The following is a 19,223-nucleotide window of genomic DNA, read 5'->3' on the forward strand; positions in this document are numbered from 1 at the left end:
TAATTTGCCTGTTTCCTTCCACGTCAGGTCTTTTCCTTTGCACTTTGATGAAAATTCTTTTTTTTCTGGAAACCAAAAAGAAGCTACCAAATTAAAGGTAATGGGAGAGCTGGTCTTGGGGTAGCAAGCATGAATGGTCCCCTTTGCTAAGCCGGCCCTGCCTCTGTTTGCATTTGGATGGGCGACTACATGTGAGCACTGTAAGATATTCCCCTGAGGGGGAGGGGGCCACAGCTCACGGGAAGAGTATGCAGAAGGTCCCAGGTTGAAGCCCTGACATGCCCAGGCAGGGCTAGGAGAGACTCCTGTCTGAAATCCAAAACCGATTGTGAGATGCTCCAAAAAGATCTCTCCAAACTGGGGGAGTAAGCGACAAAATGGCAAATGTGGTTTCATGTTGGCAAGTGTGAAGTGAGGCATATTGTGGGGTGGGGGGGGGACCCAACTTCACATATACGCTGATGGGATCTGTGCTGTCAGTGATTGACCAGGTGAGAGTTCATTGAAAGTGTCAACTCAGTATGTGGCAGCAGTGAAAAAGGCAATTTCCATGCTAGGGATCATTAGGAAGGGGACTGAAAATAAGAATGCTAGTATTACCATGCCCTTATACATATCTATGGTGCGGCCACATCCTGAGTACTGCGTACTGGTCACTGTATCTTAAGAAGGAGATTGTAGAACTGGAAAAGGTGCAGAAGAGGGCAGCCAAGATGATCAGGGGCCTGGACCACCTTCCTTATGAGGCAAGGTTGCAGCATCTGGGGCTCTTTAGTTTGGAGGAGAGGCTGCTAAGGGGAGACATGATTGAGGTGTATGAAATTATGCATGGATTGGAGAGGGTGGACAGAGAGACATTTTCCTCCCTCTCTCACAACACTAGAACCAGGGGTCACCCCGTGAAACTGAAGGCTGGGAAACTTAGGACCAACAAGAGGAAGTACTTTTTCACACAGTGCATAATTAATCTATGGAATTATCTGCCATGGGATGTGGTGATGGCCACTAGCTTGGATGGCTTTAAAAGGGGCTTAGACAGATTCATGGAGGACAGGTCTATCAATGGCTATTAGTCTGGTGGCCATAGGCTACCTCCAGCCTCAGAGGCAGGATGCCTCTCAATACCAGTTGCAGGGGAGCAACAGCAGGAGAGAGGGCATGTCCCCCTCACCTCGCGCGTGTCTGCTTTTCAGAGGCATCTGGTGGGCCACTGTGTGAAACAGGATGCTGGACTGGATGGGCCTCCTTGGGCCTGATCCAGCAGGGCTGTCCTTAACACTGGAGAGCCACTGCCAGTCAGGATAAGAACAGCCCTGCTGGATCAGGCCCAAGGCCCATCCAGTCCAGCATCTTGTTTCACACAGTAGCCCACCAGGTGCCTCTGAGAAGCCCACAGGCGGAGAGGAGAGCTGGTCTTGTGGCAGCAAGCATGACTTGTCCCTTTAGCTAAGCAGGGTCTGCCTTGGTTGCATATGAATGGGAGACTAGACCAATGGTCTGACTTAGTATATGGCAGCTTTCTATGTTCTATGTAAGAGGTGGGAGAAGACAATACTGAGCTTGATGGACCAATGGTCTGACTTGGTAGAGGCAGCTACTGATGTTCCTAGTTCCCAGGAGTATTTAAGAGAACGTCGTCTTCCTTATCAGCCCCACTGCCCATTGAGATCATTCGGAGAGGTCCATCTGCTGTCGCCACCAGCTCATTTGTGACCCCTCGGGGGTGGGCCTTCTCTGTGCTGCTCTGAGGCTTTGGAACGTGCTCCCTGCTTAAGCGCCCTCCCTCCCCCGAGGAGAGAATGAAAAATGAAAATGAATAATATTTCCAGAGGTTTGGCTGTGGGACTTCAGGGGTCCTGGCTTGCTCCTTGTCCCTCCTGCTTGGCATCACTGCTTGGAATAAATTGGGCAGAACAGTAAAAACTGCCTCTCACACATCAGCAAAACAGGAGAGGTTGTGAAAATCTGTATAACTTGCACCGGTTCTTGGAAATAATTTTCTGGGTTGCCAAAAAACCACTCTTAATACCTGCAGAATGCACATGAACCGGAAGGGCTTTCAGACAGGAGCAGGAGCAGCAGCAGACTGGTCCTCTGTCGCTCCTGAGAGCAGGACTAGAACCCAGGGCTTGAAAGGACACAAGGGAGCAGATTCAGGCTAAAGTTTCCTGTCCCATCAGTGGAAGGCGCTTTCCAGATTACACCCTTCAACAGGGTCATGGCAGATCTCTGGAGGGTGCTTCCACACTTCCTGTGTTGTGACACCGCAGTCCCTACACGGGCAGCAGGGTGCCGCTCACCTTTCCAATGCCTTCTTTCGAATTTAATTGCTGCGATATAGAGCTAGGATGTCGTATCTCTAACATAAAGAAGTTGTGCTTTTTCCAGGTTGTTAGTTTTCGCAAGACTGCTCCCCCTGCTGGGTGCTTTGCTATTTACGTTTTGAAAGCGATTTGCCTGGACGGAAGCATTTTGCTGCTGTTGAGTGGCTGATCTGGAAAGCGCCAAAGACTCTGCCTCCTGCAGCCGTGGGCTCTCCTTTGCCAGAACTTTCCAAAGAGGAGTTGGGCGGCCATTGGGGAGGGATGCAGGAGCTGTTGCCTGCTCTGGGGGTGGGTGGGCGGTGTTGGACTAGAAGAGATCCAAGGCCCCTTCCGACCGTCTCTAGGATGACGTTTTGGGAGAGTGGCTGGAAAGCAGAAACTTAGGGGAAAATAACAATTGCTTTTTGAAACTTAAATCTGAATGACATGTAACCTTTTCACTTTTCTGTTTTCATTTGCTTGTGCAGCGGGAGAGAATGAAGGTGAGTGTATTTCTGAGTGCAGTTGACCAATCTGTGAAGAACAGGTTGGTGGACCAGGGTTGGTGCAGTAGAGCCTTCTAGTGTTCCCTCTAACAGGGACTCCCGGATGTAGTTGACTACAATTCCTGTAATCCCCAGGCAAAGGCTATTGCAGCTGGGGATGCTGGGAGTTGTAGTCAACAACATCTGGGAGTCCCTGTTAGAAGGAACACTGGAGCCTTCATGTTCCGAGGCAGTCTAGCCTAGAATCCCAGCTGCTGGGGGGCAGACCGTGGGAAGGCTGTTCCTGCCTTGTTCAGCTCTTAAGCTTCAGAGTATATCTAGGAACGCAGGAAGCTGCTCCCAACTGAGTCAGACCCTTGGCCCAGCTAGCTCAGTGTTGTCCACTCTGACTGGCAGTGGCTCTCCAGGGTTTCAGGCAGGAGCCTCTCTCAGCCCTGCTTGGAGATGCTGCCAGGGAGTGAATCTGGGACCTTCTGCGTGCAAACCTGGAGACGCTCTGCCACTCTCTTAGGGCCCCTTTCCCCAGACTTGCTGTCCTCTGTGTCGTCTTTCATAACACAAGGACTTCGAGCCATCCAGTGAAAGCTGGCTGGCAGGACATTCGGGGCAGCAGAAGGGGACTCTGTCTTCCCACAGGGCAGGAGGCCGTCTAGTCCCGCTCTCCGCCCCACGGTCCAGGCCCCCTCCTGACTCTGGCGGCTGCATTCCCAAGGCAGGGGAAGAGCTTCAGCACAGGAGCCAGACCCCTGCTTGATTCTCTGGAACGACTCCGTTCTCCAGCTCATGATCTTCTTTCTGGGAGAGAGGGAAGTGTGTCTTCCCCCAGCATCTGGGGTGGGCTGGCTGTTAAGACGGGGACTCCGCCGGTGGGGTGACCGGAGAACCAGGGCCTCATCCCATTCTCAGGGGGGGGCGAAGTGACTTCCTTTGCAGCCCTGTGGGAAGTCTGGTGCTGGCCCCCAAACAAAATTCATTTATTATTATTATTATTATTAATTTAAAATATTCATACCCCGCCCCTCCAGTGCACTACTGCTCAGGGCGGCTCACAACAATAAGATCGACACAGATACAATAAAAGTAATAAAATTAACTATTTTTTTTAAAAAAAATCAGATTAAAACCCACAATTATCAGGTTCAAATTAAAACTGAAAATTATAAAAAGCTAAAGAAGCTACCAGATATAACAAAACGGAACGCTATTGGAGGCCTGCCCCACGGTCCCTGCCCCCTTGCTTGCTGGGTGGGCTGCCCTGTGCTGGCCACACCCCTTCCGGCGGCATCTACATGCTGACTCTGGGGGCGTCTCCAGTGCTGGGACCCCTGCAAATGGCTGGTACGTCTTCTGCGGGCCTGGCTGGGGGCTTCCTTCCTCTCCTTCGGCCGAGAGGGGAAGAGACTAGAAGTGTGAGCACTGTAAGATATTCCCCTTCAGGGGATGGAGCCACTCCGGGAAGATAATTTATGTTCCAAATTCCCTCCCTGGCAGCATCTCCAGGATAGGGCTGAGAGAGATTCCTGCTTGAAACCTTGGAGAAGCCGCTGCCAGTCTCTGAGGACAATACTGAGCTAGATAAACCGAGGGTCTGACTCAGTATATGGCAGTTTCCTATGTTCCTATGTTCCTAAGCAACCAGCCAGGCTGGTGAAGAAAGCGCTGGTCAGCTGCAGGGGGCCCCCACATGCGCGGCAATGAAAGAAAGTGGGCCTGGCAGTTGGGAGGGGGCTGGAGGGGTCCCCACCAGTGGGTTGCAGCAGCAGCACTGGGGAGGCAAAGTGAGGGCAGCTCCCTCCTCCTCATGGCCCAGAGACGTGTCCCCTTCTCTTGTCCAGTGGTGGTGGTGCCACTGTTCCTGCGGAGGGCCTGGCTATGCTTGGAAATGCCCCCAGGTGCCACAGCAGCTGCTGACTGCTGCTTCCAATGCTACCAAAGTAAATGGGGTTTTCACGCATGTTGCCAAAGAATCCTCCTGATTCTTCTGTGTTCTTTATTTCCAGGGGCCATGTTTTACAGGTGGCTGCAAGGTAACTGGCTTTCCTCTCTGTCTGCTTTGCTCTCGGTGACGCCGGCTCTCTTTGGGTAAAGCTCTGAATGTTTCTTGCAGGCCTCTGTGTGGAGAAGAGGGCGTTCTACAAGCTCATTTCCGGCCTCCACGCCAGCATCAACATCCATCTCAGCGCCAGGTACCTTCTGCAAGGTTGGTACCGGCTTTCTCTGTAAGATTTTGAGCAGCAGCACAGTTCTCAGCAAGGAGGACTGGGAGAGGCATTGGTCAGGTCATAAGAACAGCCCTGCTGGATCAGGCCCAAGGAGGCCCATCTAGTCCAGCATCCTGTTTCACACAGTGGCCCACCAGATGCCGCTGGGAGCCTAGGGGAAGGAGTTAAGGGCATGCCCTCTCTCCTGCTGTTACTCCCCTGCAACTGGTACTCAGAGGCATCCTGCCTTTGAGGCTGGAGGTGGCCCACAGCCCTCCGACTAGTAGTCATTGATAGACCTCTCCTCCATGAAGTTATCCAACCCCCTCTTCAAGCCATCCAGGCTGTTGGCTGTCACCACATCTAGTGGCAGAGAATTCCACAAGTGGATTATGCGTTGTGTGAAAAAGTACTTCTGTTTGCTGGTCCTAGATTTCCCGGCAATCAGTTTCATGGGATGACCCCTGGTTCTAGTGTTATGCGAGAGGGAAAAGAATCTCTCTCTCTCCACTTTCTCCACACCATGCATGATTTTATAGACCTCTATCATGTCTCCCCGCAGTTGTCTTTGCTAAACTAAATAGCCCCAGGTGTTGTAGCCTTGCTTGTCTGTGATTCTTTGCTGACAGTTGGCAGAGGCTACCCACTGTCTTTTCACCTTTTTGTGTTAAATGAAATTTCTGCCCTGCCTTTCAAATGGGGTTAAGGCCATCCCCACAACCTTAAGGGCTATGGAGGAAGCCCAGTTGCCAGATATTCCACAATATCCGAGCAGTGCAGTGCAATGGGATATTTCTTGGTGGCTGGGCTGTTCCTTCCCCCGCACCCTGCCCTCACACCAGGTCTATGGTAAGTATGGTTGTTGGCAGCCTGAAAAGAGCGGCTGGCATCCCAAGCGCCCACATGACCCAGGTGTGGGGAGTTGTGTGTGTATCCTACCTCGCTTGTAGCCAGAGTGCAGAAACAGGGCTAACTGGGGGAGGAGCGGTGGGTTTGGGAGTGATCCTGGCAGTTCTTGCGACCAGCCCTACCCGGCTTAGCACTATCCTACCCAGGTAGGGCTGGTTGTGAGAACAACCTCATTGGCTGTGATAGCTGGATTCACATACCTGGGTGCTTTCCAGATTACACCCTGCAACGGGGTCACGGGGATCTCAGAAGTATGATTCCACACTTCCTGTGTTGTGACACCCTCCGCGGACAGCAGGGTGCCGTTCACATTTCGGATGCCTTGTTTCGGATTCAGTCGCTGCGATATAGTGCGATGACGTCGTGTATCTGGTGTTAAAAAGTTGCTGTTTTTTGGGTTGTTAGTTTCCACAAGACTGCTCCCCGTGCTGTTTATGTTTCGAATGCAATTTGTCTGAACAGAAGCGTTTTGCTGCTGTTGAGCAGCTAAGCTGGAAAGTGCCCTGAAGGGCCATCGCAGAGAAGGAAGCGAGGACTTGTTCTCTGTTGCTGCTGAAGGTGGGGCTAGAGCCCGGGGCTGGCTTGGAATGACAAGGAAGCAGATTTAGACTATGCATTCGGTGGAATGTCTTGTAAGCTGAGACAGTGGAACAGTCTGCCACATGCAGAGATGGGCTCTCCTCCTCTGGAGGATTCCAGGCAGAGGCTGGGCAGCCACTGAGCCTGCACTGAGCAGAGGGTTGGACTAGAAGACCTGTGGGGGTCCCTTCCAACTCTGAGTTCTGTGATTATATGGACACTTAAGGAGGTTTGAAATATATGTAATATATAGATGGCGGTGGTTCAGTTTTTTGGTGAAGGTACTGAAAAACTGGAGTTTGGTCTTGATCCGGAGTTTCTTTCTCATGTGACAGACACGTGGTCTGAAAAGAAATGGGGACACAATGTTACAGAGTTTCAGCAGCGTTTTGATGAAGTCCTGACTCAAGGCGAAGGTCCGAGGAGGCTCAAGAACCTCTATTTCATCTACCTCATCGAGTTGCGGGCCCTGTCCAAAGTCTTGCCTTTCTTTGAGCGTCCCGATTTCCAGTTGTTCACAGGGGACAGAATTCGAGATGAAGAAATCAAGAGCCTCCTATTAGAGATTCTCCACTTAATCAAGTAAGTAACATTCAGTTCTGGTCACCACATCTTAAGGAGGATATTGTAGGACTGGGAAAGGTGCAGAAGAGGGCAGCCAAGATGATCAGGGGCCTGGAGCACCTTCCTTGCGAGGCAAGACTACAACACCTGGGGCTATTTAGTTTAGAAAAAAGACGACTGCGGGGAGACATGATAGAAGTCTATAAAATCATGCATGGTGTTGAGAAAGTGGATAGAAAGAAATTCTTCTCCCTCTCACATCACATTAGCACCAGGGGTCATCCCATGAAACTGACTTCCGGGAAATTTAGGACCAACAAACGGAGGTACTTTTTCACACAACGCATAATTCACTTGTGGAATTCTCTGCCACAAGATGTGGTGACAGCCAACAGCCTGGATGGCTTTAAGAGGGGTTTGGATAACTTCAGGGAGGAGAGGTCTATCACTGGCTACTAGTTGGAGGGCTGTGAGCCACCTCCAGCCTCAAAGGCAGGCTGCCTCTGAATACCAGTTGTGAAGGAATAACAGTAGGAGAGAGGGCATGCCCTCAACTCCTGCCTGTAGGCTTCCAGTGGCATCTGGTGGGCCACTGTGTGAAACAGGATGCTGGACTAGATGGGCTTCCTTGGGCCTGATCCAGGAGGGCTCTTCTTATGTTCAGTTAAGACAAGGGTTCTCAACCTTGGGTCCCCAGCTGGACTACAACTCCCATCATCCCCAGCCACAAAAGCCTTTGGCCATGATGTTGTCCTTCAGCCAGTTTGAGAATGTTTGTTTTCAACCCTGGGTCCCGGAATGTTGTTGGAGTACAACTCCCAACATCCCCAGCCGCAGTGGTCTTTGGCCATTGTGACTGGGGGTGATGGAAGTTGTACTCCAACAACATCTGGGGACTCAAGATTGAAAGTCGAGGTCTTGGGGACAGCAAGCATTGGCCGGGTGAGGGCAGAATAGCTATTTATTTGTTTTTTAAGATGCGTGCAGGCCACAAATCCAACTTGCGGTGCAGAATTTGGTTTCCTTTGTGTAGAATTTAGAGTTCTAATTATTAAAAATCACACAACTCGTGTTTAAATTCAGCTCTTGGAGGGTGAACTCAGAGTTCTTGTTGAAGGAACCAAAGTCCCGAGGGAAAGGTTCGCAGCCTGTCTGCTTGATAATAAGCAGAATGAGATGCTGGTTGAATTCTACAGAGAGCCAAAAAATAATACACACAGCTCATTGATGTCAAAAAATCTCATAATTTTAGAAAAGCAGCCCCAGAAACGACCCTTGCCTAAAAGGAAATGCTTTCCACTGCCTTCTCCTGACCTGTGTGCTTGGAGAGAGATGAGTTCGTCCAGCTGTTCCACAATTGTTCATTAGTTCAAACTGCTTTCTCCCTGCTTTGAGAATATTCATGCCTGTAATCCAGTGGAGGGTCTCATTTCTAATTTGCCTGTTTCCTTCCACGTCAGGTCTTTTCCTTTGCACTTTGATGAAAATTCTTTTTTTTCTGGAAACCAAAAAGAAGCTACCAAATTAAAGGTAATGGGAGAGCTGGTCTTGGGGTAGCAAGCATGAATGGTCCCCTTTGCTAAGCCGGCCCTGCCTCTGTTTGCATTTGGATGGGCGACTACATGTGAGCACTGTAAGATATTCCCCTGAGGGGGAGGGGGCCACAGCTCACGGGAAGAGTATGCAGAAGGTCCCAGGTTGAAGCCCTGACATGCCCAGGCAGGGCTAGGAGAGACTCCTGTCTGAAATCCAAAACCGATTGTGAGATGCTCCAAAAAGATCTCTCCAAACTGGGGGAGTAAGCGACAAAATGGCAAATGTGGTTTCATGTTGGCAAGTGTGAAGTGAGGCATATTGTGGGGTGGGGGGGGGACCCAACTTCACATATACGCTGATGGGATCTGTGCTGTCAGTGATTGACCAGGTGAGAGTTCATTGAAAGTGTCAACTCAGTATGTGGCAGCAGTGAAAAAGGCAATTTCCATGCTAGGGATCATTAGGAAGGGGACTGAAAATAAGAATGCTAGTATTACCATGCCCTTATACATATCTATGGTGCGGCCACATCCTGAGTACTGCGTACTGGTCACTGTATCTTAAGAAGGAGATTGTAGAACTGGAAAAGGTGCAGAAGAGGGCAGCCAAGATGATCAGGGGCCTGGACCACCTTCCTTATGAGGCAAGGTTGCAGCATCTGGGGCTCTTTAGTTTGGAGGAGAGGCTGCTAAGGGGAGACATGATTGAGGTGTATGAAATTATGCATGGATTGGAGAGGGTGGACAGAGAGACATTTTCCTCCCTCTCTCACAACACTAGAACCAGGGGTCACCCCGTGAAACTGAAGGCTGGGAAACTTAGGACCAACAAGAGGAAGTACTTTTTCACACAGTGCATAATTAATCTATGGAATTATCTGCCATGGGATGTGGTGATGGCCACTAGCTTGGATGGCTTTAAAAGGGGCTTAGACAGATTCATGGAGGACAGGTCTATCAATGGCTATTAGTCTGGTGGCCATAGGCTACCTCCAGCCTCAGAGGCAGGATGCCTCTCAATACCAGTTGCAGGGGAGCAACAGCAGGAGAGAGGGCATGTCCCCCTCACCTCGCGCGTGTCTGCTTTTCAGAGGCATCTGGTGGGCCACTGTGTGAAACAGGATGCTGGACTGGATGGGCCTCCTTGGGCCTGATCCAGCAGGGCTGTCCTTAACACTGGAGAGCCACTGCCAGTCAGGATAAGAACAGCCCTGCTGGATCAGGCCCAAGGCCCATCCAGTCCAGCATCTTGTTTCACACAGTAGCCCACCAGGTGCCTCTGAGAAGCCCACAGGCGGAGAGGAGAGCTGGTCTTGTGGCAGCAAGCATGACTTGTCCCTTTAGCTAAGCAGGGTCTGCCTTGGTTGCATATGAATGGGAGACTAGACCAATGGTCTGACTTAGTATATGGCAGCTTTCTATGTTCTATGTAAGAGGTGGGAGAAGACAATACTGAGCTTGATGGACCAATGGTCTGACTTGGTAGAGGCAGCTACTGATGTTCCTAGTTCCCAGGAGTATTTAAGAGAACGTCGTCTTCCTTATCAGCCCCACTGCCCATTGAGATCATTCGGAGAGGTCCATCTGCTGTCGCCACCAGCTCATTTGTGACCCCTCGGGGGTGGGCCTTCTCTGTGCTGCTCTGAGGCTTTGGAACGTGCTCCCTGCTTAAGCGCCCTCCCTCCCTCCCTCCTTCCTCATCTCTGACAGCTTTAAAAAATACTCTTGAGATGCATTTATTCACCCACGCTTTTAAACTAGAATTGTGGTTTTAAATTGTTTTAACATTTAATTTGTTTTGTGTCAGTTGTAAACTGCCCAGAGACGTGAGTTTGGGGTGTTATACAAATATACTAAAGGAAATAGTTCTGCCCATTCTATCAGAAGCCGCTTTCTGGTGAACCAGAAGCATTTTTTGTCTCGTATTCAATGGGACATACAATCTATCTCACATGGAGCTTGTGGGAATGAAGCCTCCAATTCTGGATGAGCTACTATATTTATATTCTGCTTTTCAATAAAAGTTCTCAAAGCAGTTTACATAGAAACGCAAATAAGTAAGACGATTCCCTGTCCCAAAAGGTTTCTAGCTATGTAGGAGAAAGAGAAACTAGTGAATCTCTTCTTAAAACAACTTTCTTCTTTTGTGCATTTCCCAGGAAGAATTTAGGCTCCACTTTAGGAACATTTCAAGGATTATGGACTGTGTGGGGTGTTTTAAATGTCGCCTTTGGGGGAAGCTGCAGGTAAGGAACCCCCTGGCCTTTCTCCAGCCCACTCCACATTTTGCATGATTTGGTTTTGTATCTTTCCCAGTTCTAAAATCCACAGCGCAAACATGGTTATCTGCCAGAACAGTCAAATTGAGTTTGCTGGTCAAACTACTGGACGGTTGGCTCAAGATGTTTGATGCCCGCTTGCAGAGCTCTAATGGTGCCCACCCACAAAAGTGCTGCCTAACATGGTGAGCAGCCAGTCCCATTGAAATGCCGTGCTCTTGCATGGTTCCCATTGATTTCAGTGGGGCTTGTGCCAGGGGACTCTGTGGTTGATGTGCTCCTGGGGATTAGGTCCATCTGTTGCCTTTAAGGGCACCCAGTCCCTCACCTGAGAGTGGCCACCTGGCTTTGCTTCATGGCACTTTGGGGGTCTGGCCAGTCAGCACAACAAGAGTAATTAAGACATGCATTGGAGTCTAGCTTCCCTTGGCACCTCCGCCATGAGAGAGGGTGGCTGTTCTGGCCAGGATGAACAGCACTGTTGGTCAAATGGTGGAGTGGTCACCAGGCTCTCGACTAACCAAACTGGGCACCACAGTTAGCTCCAGACACCTATGATTGTGGGGGGCTGCCCTGGGAGAGGATGAGAGAGAGCCTTCTCCTTTCTTCTCAGCCCCTCTGTGTGGCTATTGCTGTATCTATGCACTCTCACTGGTAAGCTCTGTCTGTGATATGTCTCCTACTGGGCTTGTTATTTATTAGTTAGATTAATTCAGGGGCTCCCAACTTTGGGAACATTGTGGCAGGGGATGATGGGAGTTGTAGTCCCAACAACATCTGGGGACCCAGGTTGGGAACAGACAATGTTGAGCTAGACGGACCAGTGGTCTGGCTTGGTAAAAGGCAACTTCTTATCTTCAGATGCTTCATTGGTGGGCTTCATCCACATAACTTGTTTCTGTTGCCTACAGACTCAAGGCTTGGGAACTGCCCTCAAGATCCTGTTTTCTGAAAGCCTAATAGAAAACATCCCGGAAAGAGGCCCTTCGTACAATTTCGATCTAACAAGACAGGAAATTGTGTCGCTTTTCAATGCATTTGGAAGGTGAGCTTGACGGTTATTGTTCGGAAATGTTCTCGTTTCAGTTGTATCATCAGATCACATTTCCCCCCCTCTCATATGAGCCCTGTCCACACATTACGTTCCACGCACATGCAGTCTGTATACAGTGTATATGTGTACAGATGTGTGTGAGTGTGCAGTTCTTCCAACACTATTATGTTCAAAACACACACGGTAGTACATTTCCTAACTGTACCCAGGTTCACTCTTAAAACTAAGCATGTACAGTCATTTGCACAAAACGTGTACAGACACTTTTCGGCATGTACAAAGGAATGTCTAAACAAAGCTATACTGTCTTCCAGACTGACGAAGGGATTAGGTACCAGGACTGTAGGACAGAAGGGGTAGGTTAAGAGAGGCCCTAGGAATCCCCTTTGGCTCAACCCAGATTTCATGCTGAAGGTGTGGCCTAGGCCACATGATCACAGGAGGATCTTCTCCCACTGTGGAAAGGCTCCTAAGAGCTGATGGGATAAGCTGTCTCCTCTCAGGCCTGTCCCTGGCATTGGCAGCCGCCAGCTTTTTCTCTGGGCTTCAAGCGGGGAGGGGGATGTTGCTTGCATCTCTTTGTGAGTGTCCGAAATGAGTACCTGCTTCCCTTTCCCAATGCGGAGGAGACAGAAATGATCCTTCGGTTCCTTTGTATGCTGCTCAGACCCTGTTCCTCCTTGTTGCTCCCCGCCCTGGTTCTAAGCAAAAGGTTGTTTTAATGGAATGTGCTGGGTTTGGGTGCCTGCTGCTGGGATTAGCTTTGGAGCTCTCTGTACGGCATGAGCCACACTCCTGGCTGCTACTCTGTGGGGTGGGGAGAGAGGCAGATGAACAGAGAGAGACACGGCCTAGTAGGAACATGCCATCTACTGAGTCAGACCATTGGTCTATCTAGCTCAGTATTGCCTTCACAGACTGGCAGCGGCTTCTCCAAGGTTGCAGGCAGGAATCTCTCTCTGCCCTATCTTGGAGATGCTGCCAGGGAGGGAACGTGGAACCTTCTGCTCTTCCCAGAGCAGCTCCGTACCCTGAGGGGAATATCTTGCAGTGCTCACACATCAAGTCTCCCATATATATGCAACCAGGGCAGACCCTGCTTAGCTAACCACAAGACCAGCTCTCCTCTCCTAGTAGGAAACACCCCCTTTCATAACTGACCCTGGCAAGCTTTGAAGGTGCTGGGAGGTGGCAGAGCAGAGAAGAGGGAGGGTTGCCAGCAGCCTTCGCTCCTCTCCTCGTGCTCTTTGTAAGCTGTGAAGAGAGTGTGAGTAGCGGTGTGCGGGGGTCAGAGCTCTCATGAAGACCTTTCTGCTCTGATATAGGGCATCTGGCCCTCCTGCTGTTTCTCCAGTAATCTTCCGCCTGAGGCAGCTCTCTTCTCTCACCTCGCCTCATGAAAGGGCCACCCTGAACCAGCAGTCTGGAGCTGTCACAGATGAACCTTTTGTCTGGTTCTTACATGCCCATCATTACGCTTCCCTAATCCTGGTCCGGCGTGCTGTGTGAACTGACCCACGAGAGTCTAGTTGTTGCTGAGAGTTGCCCCTTCCAGTCTTCCGTGCAAGAAATTCTGCTCAGCTGCTGCTTAGCCATAGGGCTAAGTTCTAGGATGCTGGAAATTGTGTGCAGAGACGGGAGTAAAGAAGCAGTCCTCTGTTTAAAGAGAAGGTTACTGGATAAATGCCTCTGAAGAAAGCTTGTAGCTGAAACACATTGGGCACATTATTGTTACACCAATAAAGCAGCTCGCACACAATTTCCAGCACCGTTTTTCTCATTGCTTTTGCATTGGACGTTTCCCGTTTCCCCCTGCTGCTTTTAGCGATAGGGCTGCAATTCTCCCCTCTCGCATGGTTCCTGTCCAGTAAGGGCAGGAGGGACCACCCCCTCCCAAGCACCAAACATCAAGCAAGCAAGCAAGCTAATAAAGGATCAGACTTACCAGCAACACCTTTAGAGCAGGAAGCTTCTTCCAGCCCCTCCTCCCCTGCCTGTAACTTCTTGTTTTGGTCTTACTGGCTGGAACAGCTGCTATTCAAGCTGTTCCAGCCAATCTGATTCCTAGCGGGCTCCTCCTGGCACTGCCCCCAGGAAGAACCAAAATAATGGGTAAAACATGCACTTCCTGCTTGCTTCAGGGAGTAAGTTTTTAATGCATGTTTTCCCTTCTTCCTGGGGGCTGTGCCAGGAGGAGCCCGCTAGGAATCCGATTGGCTGGAGCAGCTTGAATAGCAGTGGTTCCAGCCAGTAATAGCAAAAGAGGAAGTTGCAGGCAGGGGAGGAGGGGCTGGAGGCAGCTCCCTGCTCTGGAGGATTCCCTGGCTGCTGGGAAGTCTGATCTTCGCTAGCTTATTTGATGCAATCCCTGCTTTCTCCCTTCTGTCCCTCTTTCTGCCTTTCCCCCTTCCTCTTTGCTTTCTGCCTTTCTCCCTGCTTTTTGCCCTGACTCTTTTGTTTTCTTCCCCCACCCCACCCCCAAAAACCTTTTCTGTTGTCTACTTTCCCCTGCTGCTTTTCTGCTTTTCTTCTTTTTCTCAATGCTGGCAGGCTTGAGTAAATACCCAAGCCTGCTGGTGTGGAGGAAAGGTGGCGGGGAGGGGTAGGCTTCTGCCTCGTGACCCCATTCTCCCCTGCCCCCCCCCCCCTGCTCCAATACCCACCAGCCACTACTGGATGGAAACTTGACAGACTCTAAGGGGCAGAAATTCAGTGTTTCCCATCTCTGCATCTCCTCCTGCAGCAAAGCTGCACCTGTTGAATTTCAACCTGTCCCATTGCTGTTGAAGGCCCAAGGCCTTGGTGAGGGGAATAAAGGTGGCATCTCAAGTCAGAAAAGACAAGGATTAGGATTGCTGGACATTTGGGGTGGAATCCACACAGCGGCCGTGTCCGTTTCTGGGGCTCTTGCCATCCAAAGCTGCCGGCAGCTGATGGGGTGAGGAGCTGCTGCAGGCGGTGTTGTCGTGTTTTGTATCTGAGGGGAGGCTGCCTGTGTTGGTCTTGGACAGCAGAGACATGCATACTCCTCTTGGTTGCCATAACAGCCTTTCTGAAATTGCTGCTTTATTTTCGCCGTTAACGTGATCTCTGTTCACCGCAAGTGTGTGAGTGTTGCTAAGAAGTACCTGGCCATGCATTCTTTCATTGTGCTGACTACACCAGGCAACTGAATACGCTGCTGCAGCTGGGATGATGGGAGTTGTAATCCAACAGCCGCTAGACTTAAAAGTAGCCTTTGTCCAGGGCTATGTGTCGCTTGTGCTTTAAAAATAAAGAAGAGAGAGAGAGAAAGCACTCCAGATTCTGCACTAGAAAACCTGTTCTGTGACCTGCATGCATTATGCAAATCTATGTTCTTGAGTCCAGCTTTGTTAGTCATAGAGGTGGCAGGGGACCTATGCTGGCAATTGGTGCCCCATCCCTGACTGCTTGGAATGTTGTTCCGTCACCCCCTCTGGCTTCTGAGGCTTAGCAGGCATCAACCACACATCCTCTGCAGCAATCAGGGCTAGAATTATCTATCCATCTATCTAATTCTCTAAGACGTACCTGTGGCTAATCCCATGCGTGGCAGCTCTCACGAGAATTCACGAGGGACAGCGACAGGCACGGGTGGGAGGCAGGGAAGGTGATAGCGGAAGCAGAAGCCGGGCCAGCGGGGGGAAAGACAGTGGTGGGCAGAGAAAACGGCGGGCCAGGATGAGGTGGCGGTAAAGAAGGATGGCCTGCACTGGGGCCGCTGAAGAATGGCTGAGCAGGTGGCGGAGAGGGCGGCACAGCCTCTCTCTCCAGGTCCAGCCAAATGGCCAGTGAGTGGGGGATGGGGGGCACAGAAAGCAGGGGATGGGGCGGGGGGAGTGTGAGAACTAGAGGTGCAGATTCTCTGCACCTGGTTTAGCTAGTATTGATGGTTCTTTTTAAAATGCAAGTTGAGATCCTCAGGAAATTTCTGCAGCGTTGGGGTGCCCCTGAGGAAGCACAGTTCTGCTGGCCTTTAAGCCCGGACACCACATAGGATCCTTATCCTTTTTTATCTCTCTTCCAATGCAGGATTTCAACCAGTATAAAAGAGCTGGAGAACTTCAAGGACCTCTTACGGACCCTCCAGTAACACTTTGTTTCTGATCCAGAGTGCTGGCACCCTTGTTCTGTACAGACACTGCTCAGAGGAGTTTCTGCTGACCCAATTAAAGGAAAAAAAATCTGCCCCATTCTTGAAGGGAGGGGTAAGGTCAGCATGGGATTATGTCGTGGGACCATCACCGCCTCATCAGACTACCCTGCTTGGCCTGAGGGTTCATAGCGGGCTCCATGGTAGTTGAAACTTGGACATCAGACTGATCTTCCAGGGCAAGCCTGGGCCACTTTCAGTCTGTTCTGATTTTTATTTTTATTTTTTCAATGGGATCCCTTTGGCCCACTTGATGTATGTTTAGATGTGTAGTCAGGCTTTCTTGACCATTCAGGCAAACCTGATCTGTGTGTGATGTGAGCCAGAATCTAGACACCCTGGGATTTCTCCACCTTGAGTCCTTAAGTGTTGCTGGATCACAGTTCCCATCCTCCCCAGCCACAAGGGCTTACATGGTGGGGGAGGATGGGAGTTGTAGTCCAAGACCATCAGGGGATCCAAGGTGGAGAACCCCTAGTTTAACCTAACAAGTGCCTTGCTGGATCTGCCCAGGGTCCACCTGAATCCAGCGTTTTCTACAAGATGCCCAGCAACTTGCAGGTGTTTGTCTGCCCACTGGAGAACCAGGGTCTGCCTTCTGCCCACTTCTGTTCTAAGGGGTGCAATGAAGGTGCCCTTTCTTTGTTGTCCTGTGGAAGGCAAAGCACATTGTCCCCTCCTTTTAAACCGAGGAAACTCAAGAAACGCTGAACCTCCAAAAAGGAGGCCCTGGGTGCTGAACCAGGCTCCTGGTCACGGAGTGTGATGCTGATTTGGGTTAGGGTTGCTGATTAGTTTCCTGCTGCCTTGTGGAAGGTACCTCTGCTTTCTCAGAGCTGTTAAGTAATTGGAAAAGGACCTTGGGTACCCTATGGGTAAAAAAACCCTCCAATCTATAAAAGATAAAGTTGCTGCCGCTCCCTTCCCAGCATCTCTTAGCTGCTGCTCACATTTGGACTTAACCATGGTTACAGCCTCTGTCTGCAGTGACCTTAACCATGGTTAACCCTAAGCAGTGTTCTGTCTAATCTCTTCGTCTGTGCCTGGAATGCGTCTTTTGTTCTGGGTGGCAGCATCAAGGCAGTGTGTGCACATGTGCATTCAGAGTGGAGCCTTTCTGATTCAACCTGAGTGGGACCTAAAATCAACTGAGTGGACATCAAAACACTTGGGCACACGTGTGCATTAGCGTTAGGGAGCACTGACTCTAAGCAGGCTTTCCCCAAACCATGTTTGCCGGTTTCAAATTCTAGTTAAGAGGGAGCCATGGGGGGCGGCAGTTGTGGCAGAGAGAGGAGGGGCTGAGAAGTGGGAGTGTGTGTGGCTACAAATCTTTCAACCATGGCTAAGAGAGTCTGCTTGCACCAGCAGTTGCCTCTGCCTTCATATCTGGTTTGCTCCCGTATGTCATTTCTTCCAGTAGCCACCTTCCTTTCTTTCCCTTCTGTGTTGCTGTTGATGGCTCCAGCCCCTCTCCGCATTCTGTCCCCCCTTCCCTTTCCCCACACTTCACTTTTTGAAATCTGTACTAGGCAGCAATCTGAGCCATTTCAGCCGAATCGCCTGCCATGTGACAAACTCTTGGGGAAGCACAAGGGGGCTTATAGGGTGGGGGGCTATTAACTTATTTTTTTATGCTGTGCGGGGTGGTGGTGAGAGAAGAGAATGTTTTAAATCAGATTCCTTTAATTTAACCAAAAATGGAAAAGGCTGCTGTTCATACAAAACTTTTAATTTAAAGATACTGGATTCATTGTATGGGGGCCTTGCTTTTTTTTTTTCTTCCCGTTGACTTTATTATGTCCCCTTGCAACCATTCTGGCTGTGGGTAAGTGCCAGAGGAATCATCAGCCGGGTACGCCTGAGGGTGATGCGTGTTATAGTGCTTTCAGCATGCATGGTGTCTTGCAAAGTACCAGACAGCTGATCCCTGCCCCAAGGGGCCTACAGTTCAACCCAGGGAGGACACTAGAGGAAGGGGAGGGAAATATGTATAGGAAGAATATCCATTTATTTTCATTGCCTGTTGCTTGAGTTCAGTTGAGGCCTCAGAGAGAGAGAGAGAGAAGCAGGTTTTGAAGAGGGCTGGGAGGAGAGGACATGCAGGTTGCTGGCTGTGGCCCTGCTGGGAACTGGGGGAGGAGACCTCTTGCAGTGGTTCCTTTCCTCCCTTCCACGGCAAAGTACACAGTGGGCCATGTTAACTCCTCACCAGGGCTCAAGGCCCTTCTGTCCCAGCCTGAGAGATACTTCCCCACCCCTCTTCCAGAGTGGGGTTGGTTTTGCTAACCAGACATCCTCATCCATCACTTGGAATATTCTTATTATTGAAATATTGGAATTATTCCAAGTGAGGTAGGAGGATGTCTGGTTAGCAGAACAGCAGGTCTCCCTCTACCTCGCAGAGGTCACTCCTGGAGCTACGGCCACAGCCTCCATCAAGGTGGTTCTCTAGGGTTCCAAGCCTCTCCTGTACACCTCAGGGCAGGAATCCTCACAGACTTCACAGGGGATATTTTGAAGTGTATATCCGAGAACACACCCTCACCTCTACAAAGGCTAGCTAAGGTCACTGGAACTCCCCCACACTCTGAAGGTGAATTGTTACATGGTCCACTTAGCTCAGTATTGTTTGCACAGATTGGCAGCAGCAGTTCCCCCGAGTTCCGGAGGACGACTGCTCAGGCCTACCTGGAGATGCCAAGCATTGGACCTAGGACTATCTGCCTGCAAAGCAGATGCTCTCCCAGTGAGCTGTTTTCCCTCCCCCACTTGTTAGAGGAGGCCCCAGTGCTTGAGATAAACACACATGGAAAGAGTGGAAGCTGCTTCACGGTCTACACTGACTGGCAGCAGCTCTCCAGGGCCTCAGGCAGGAGTGAATCTGGGGGCTCCTGCAGGCAGAGCAGATGCCCTTCCCCTGAGCTGCAGCCCCCAGCCATCCCAACAGGCTCTGGCCAAGTGATAGGTTGCCTTACTTTAAGAAAGCCTTAAATGGCATTGGCTGCTGTTTGTAGGGGGTGTGGGGATGGCTGCCCCCTTGACTCCCTCGCAGGAGAAATTATTCCACTAAAAGCTGCACCTTAAGATCAGCATCAAGGGCCTCGCTCGATCTGATC

General features: G+C 50.4%; 1 protein-coding gene across 5 annotated transcripts in view; it reads left to right on the forward strand.

Annotated features, from left to right (window-relative positions):
* Positions 1 to 17,862, forward strand: part of ERO1A (endoplasmic reticulum oxidoreductase 1 alpha) — a 49,856-nt gene extending 31,994 nt beyond the window's left edge. For 3 of the 5 annotated variants that reach the window (XM_053275996.1, XM_053276012.1, XM_053276020.1), the window contains 5 exons: positions 28 to 97; positions 2,792 to 2,806; positions 4,810 to 4,836; positions 4,917 to 5,009; positions 6,834 to 7,042. In XM_053275996.1, the coding sequence (XP_053131971.1) occupies positions 28 to 97; positions 2,792 to 2,806; positions 4,810 to 4,836; positions 4,917 to 5,009; positions 6,834 to 6,902 (274 nt within the window). In that variant the 3' untranslated portion in view covers positions 6,903 to 7,042. Of the gene's footprint in view, positions 1 to 27; positions 98 to 2,791; positions 2,807 to 4,809; positions 4,837 to 4,916; positions 5,010 to 6,833; positions 7,043 to 8,522; positions 8,593 to 10,756; positions 10,844 to 11,787; positions 11,922 to 15,983 lie in introns of those variants that run through there. The other 2 variants (XM_053276002.1, XM_053276028.1) reach the window with 2 other exon arrangements.
* The last annotated feature ends 1,361 nt before the right edge of the window (positions 17,863 to 19,223 follow it).

Source organism: Hemicordylus capensis, chromosome 1 (assembly GCF_027244095.1).
Source record: "Hemicordylus capensis ecotype Gifberg chromosome 1, rHemCap1.1.pri, whole genome shotgun sequence".
NCBI lineage: Eukaryota > Metazoa > Chordata > Lepidosauria > Squamata > Cordylidae > Hemicordylus > Hemicordylus capensis.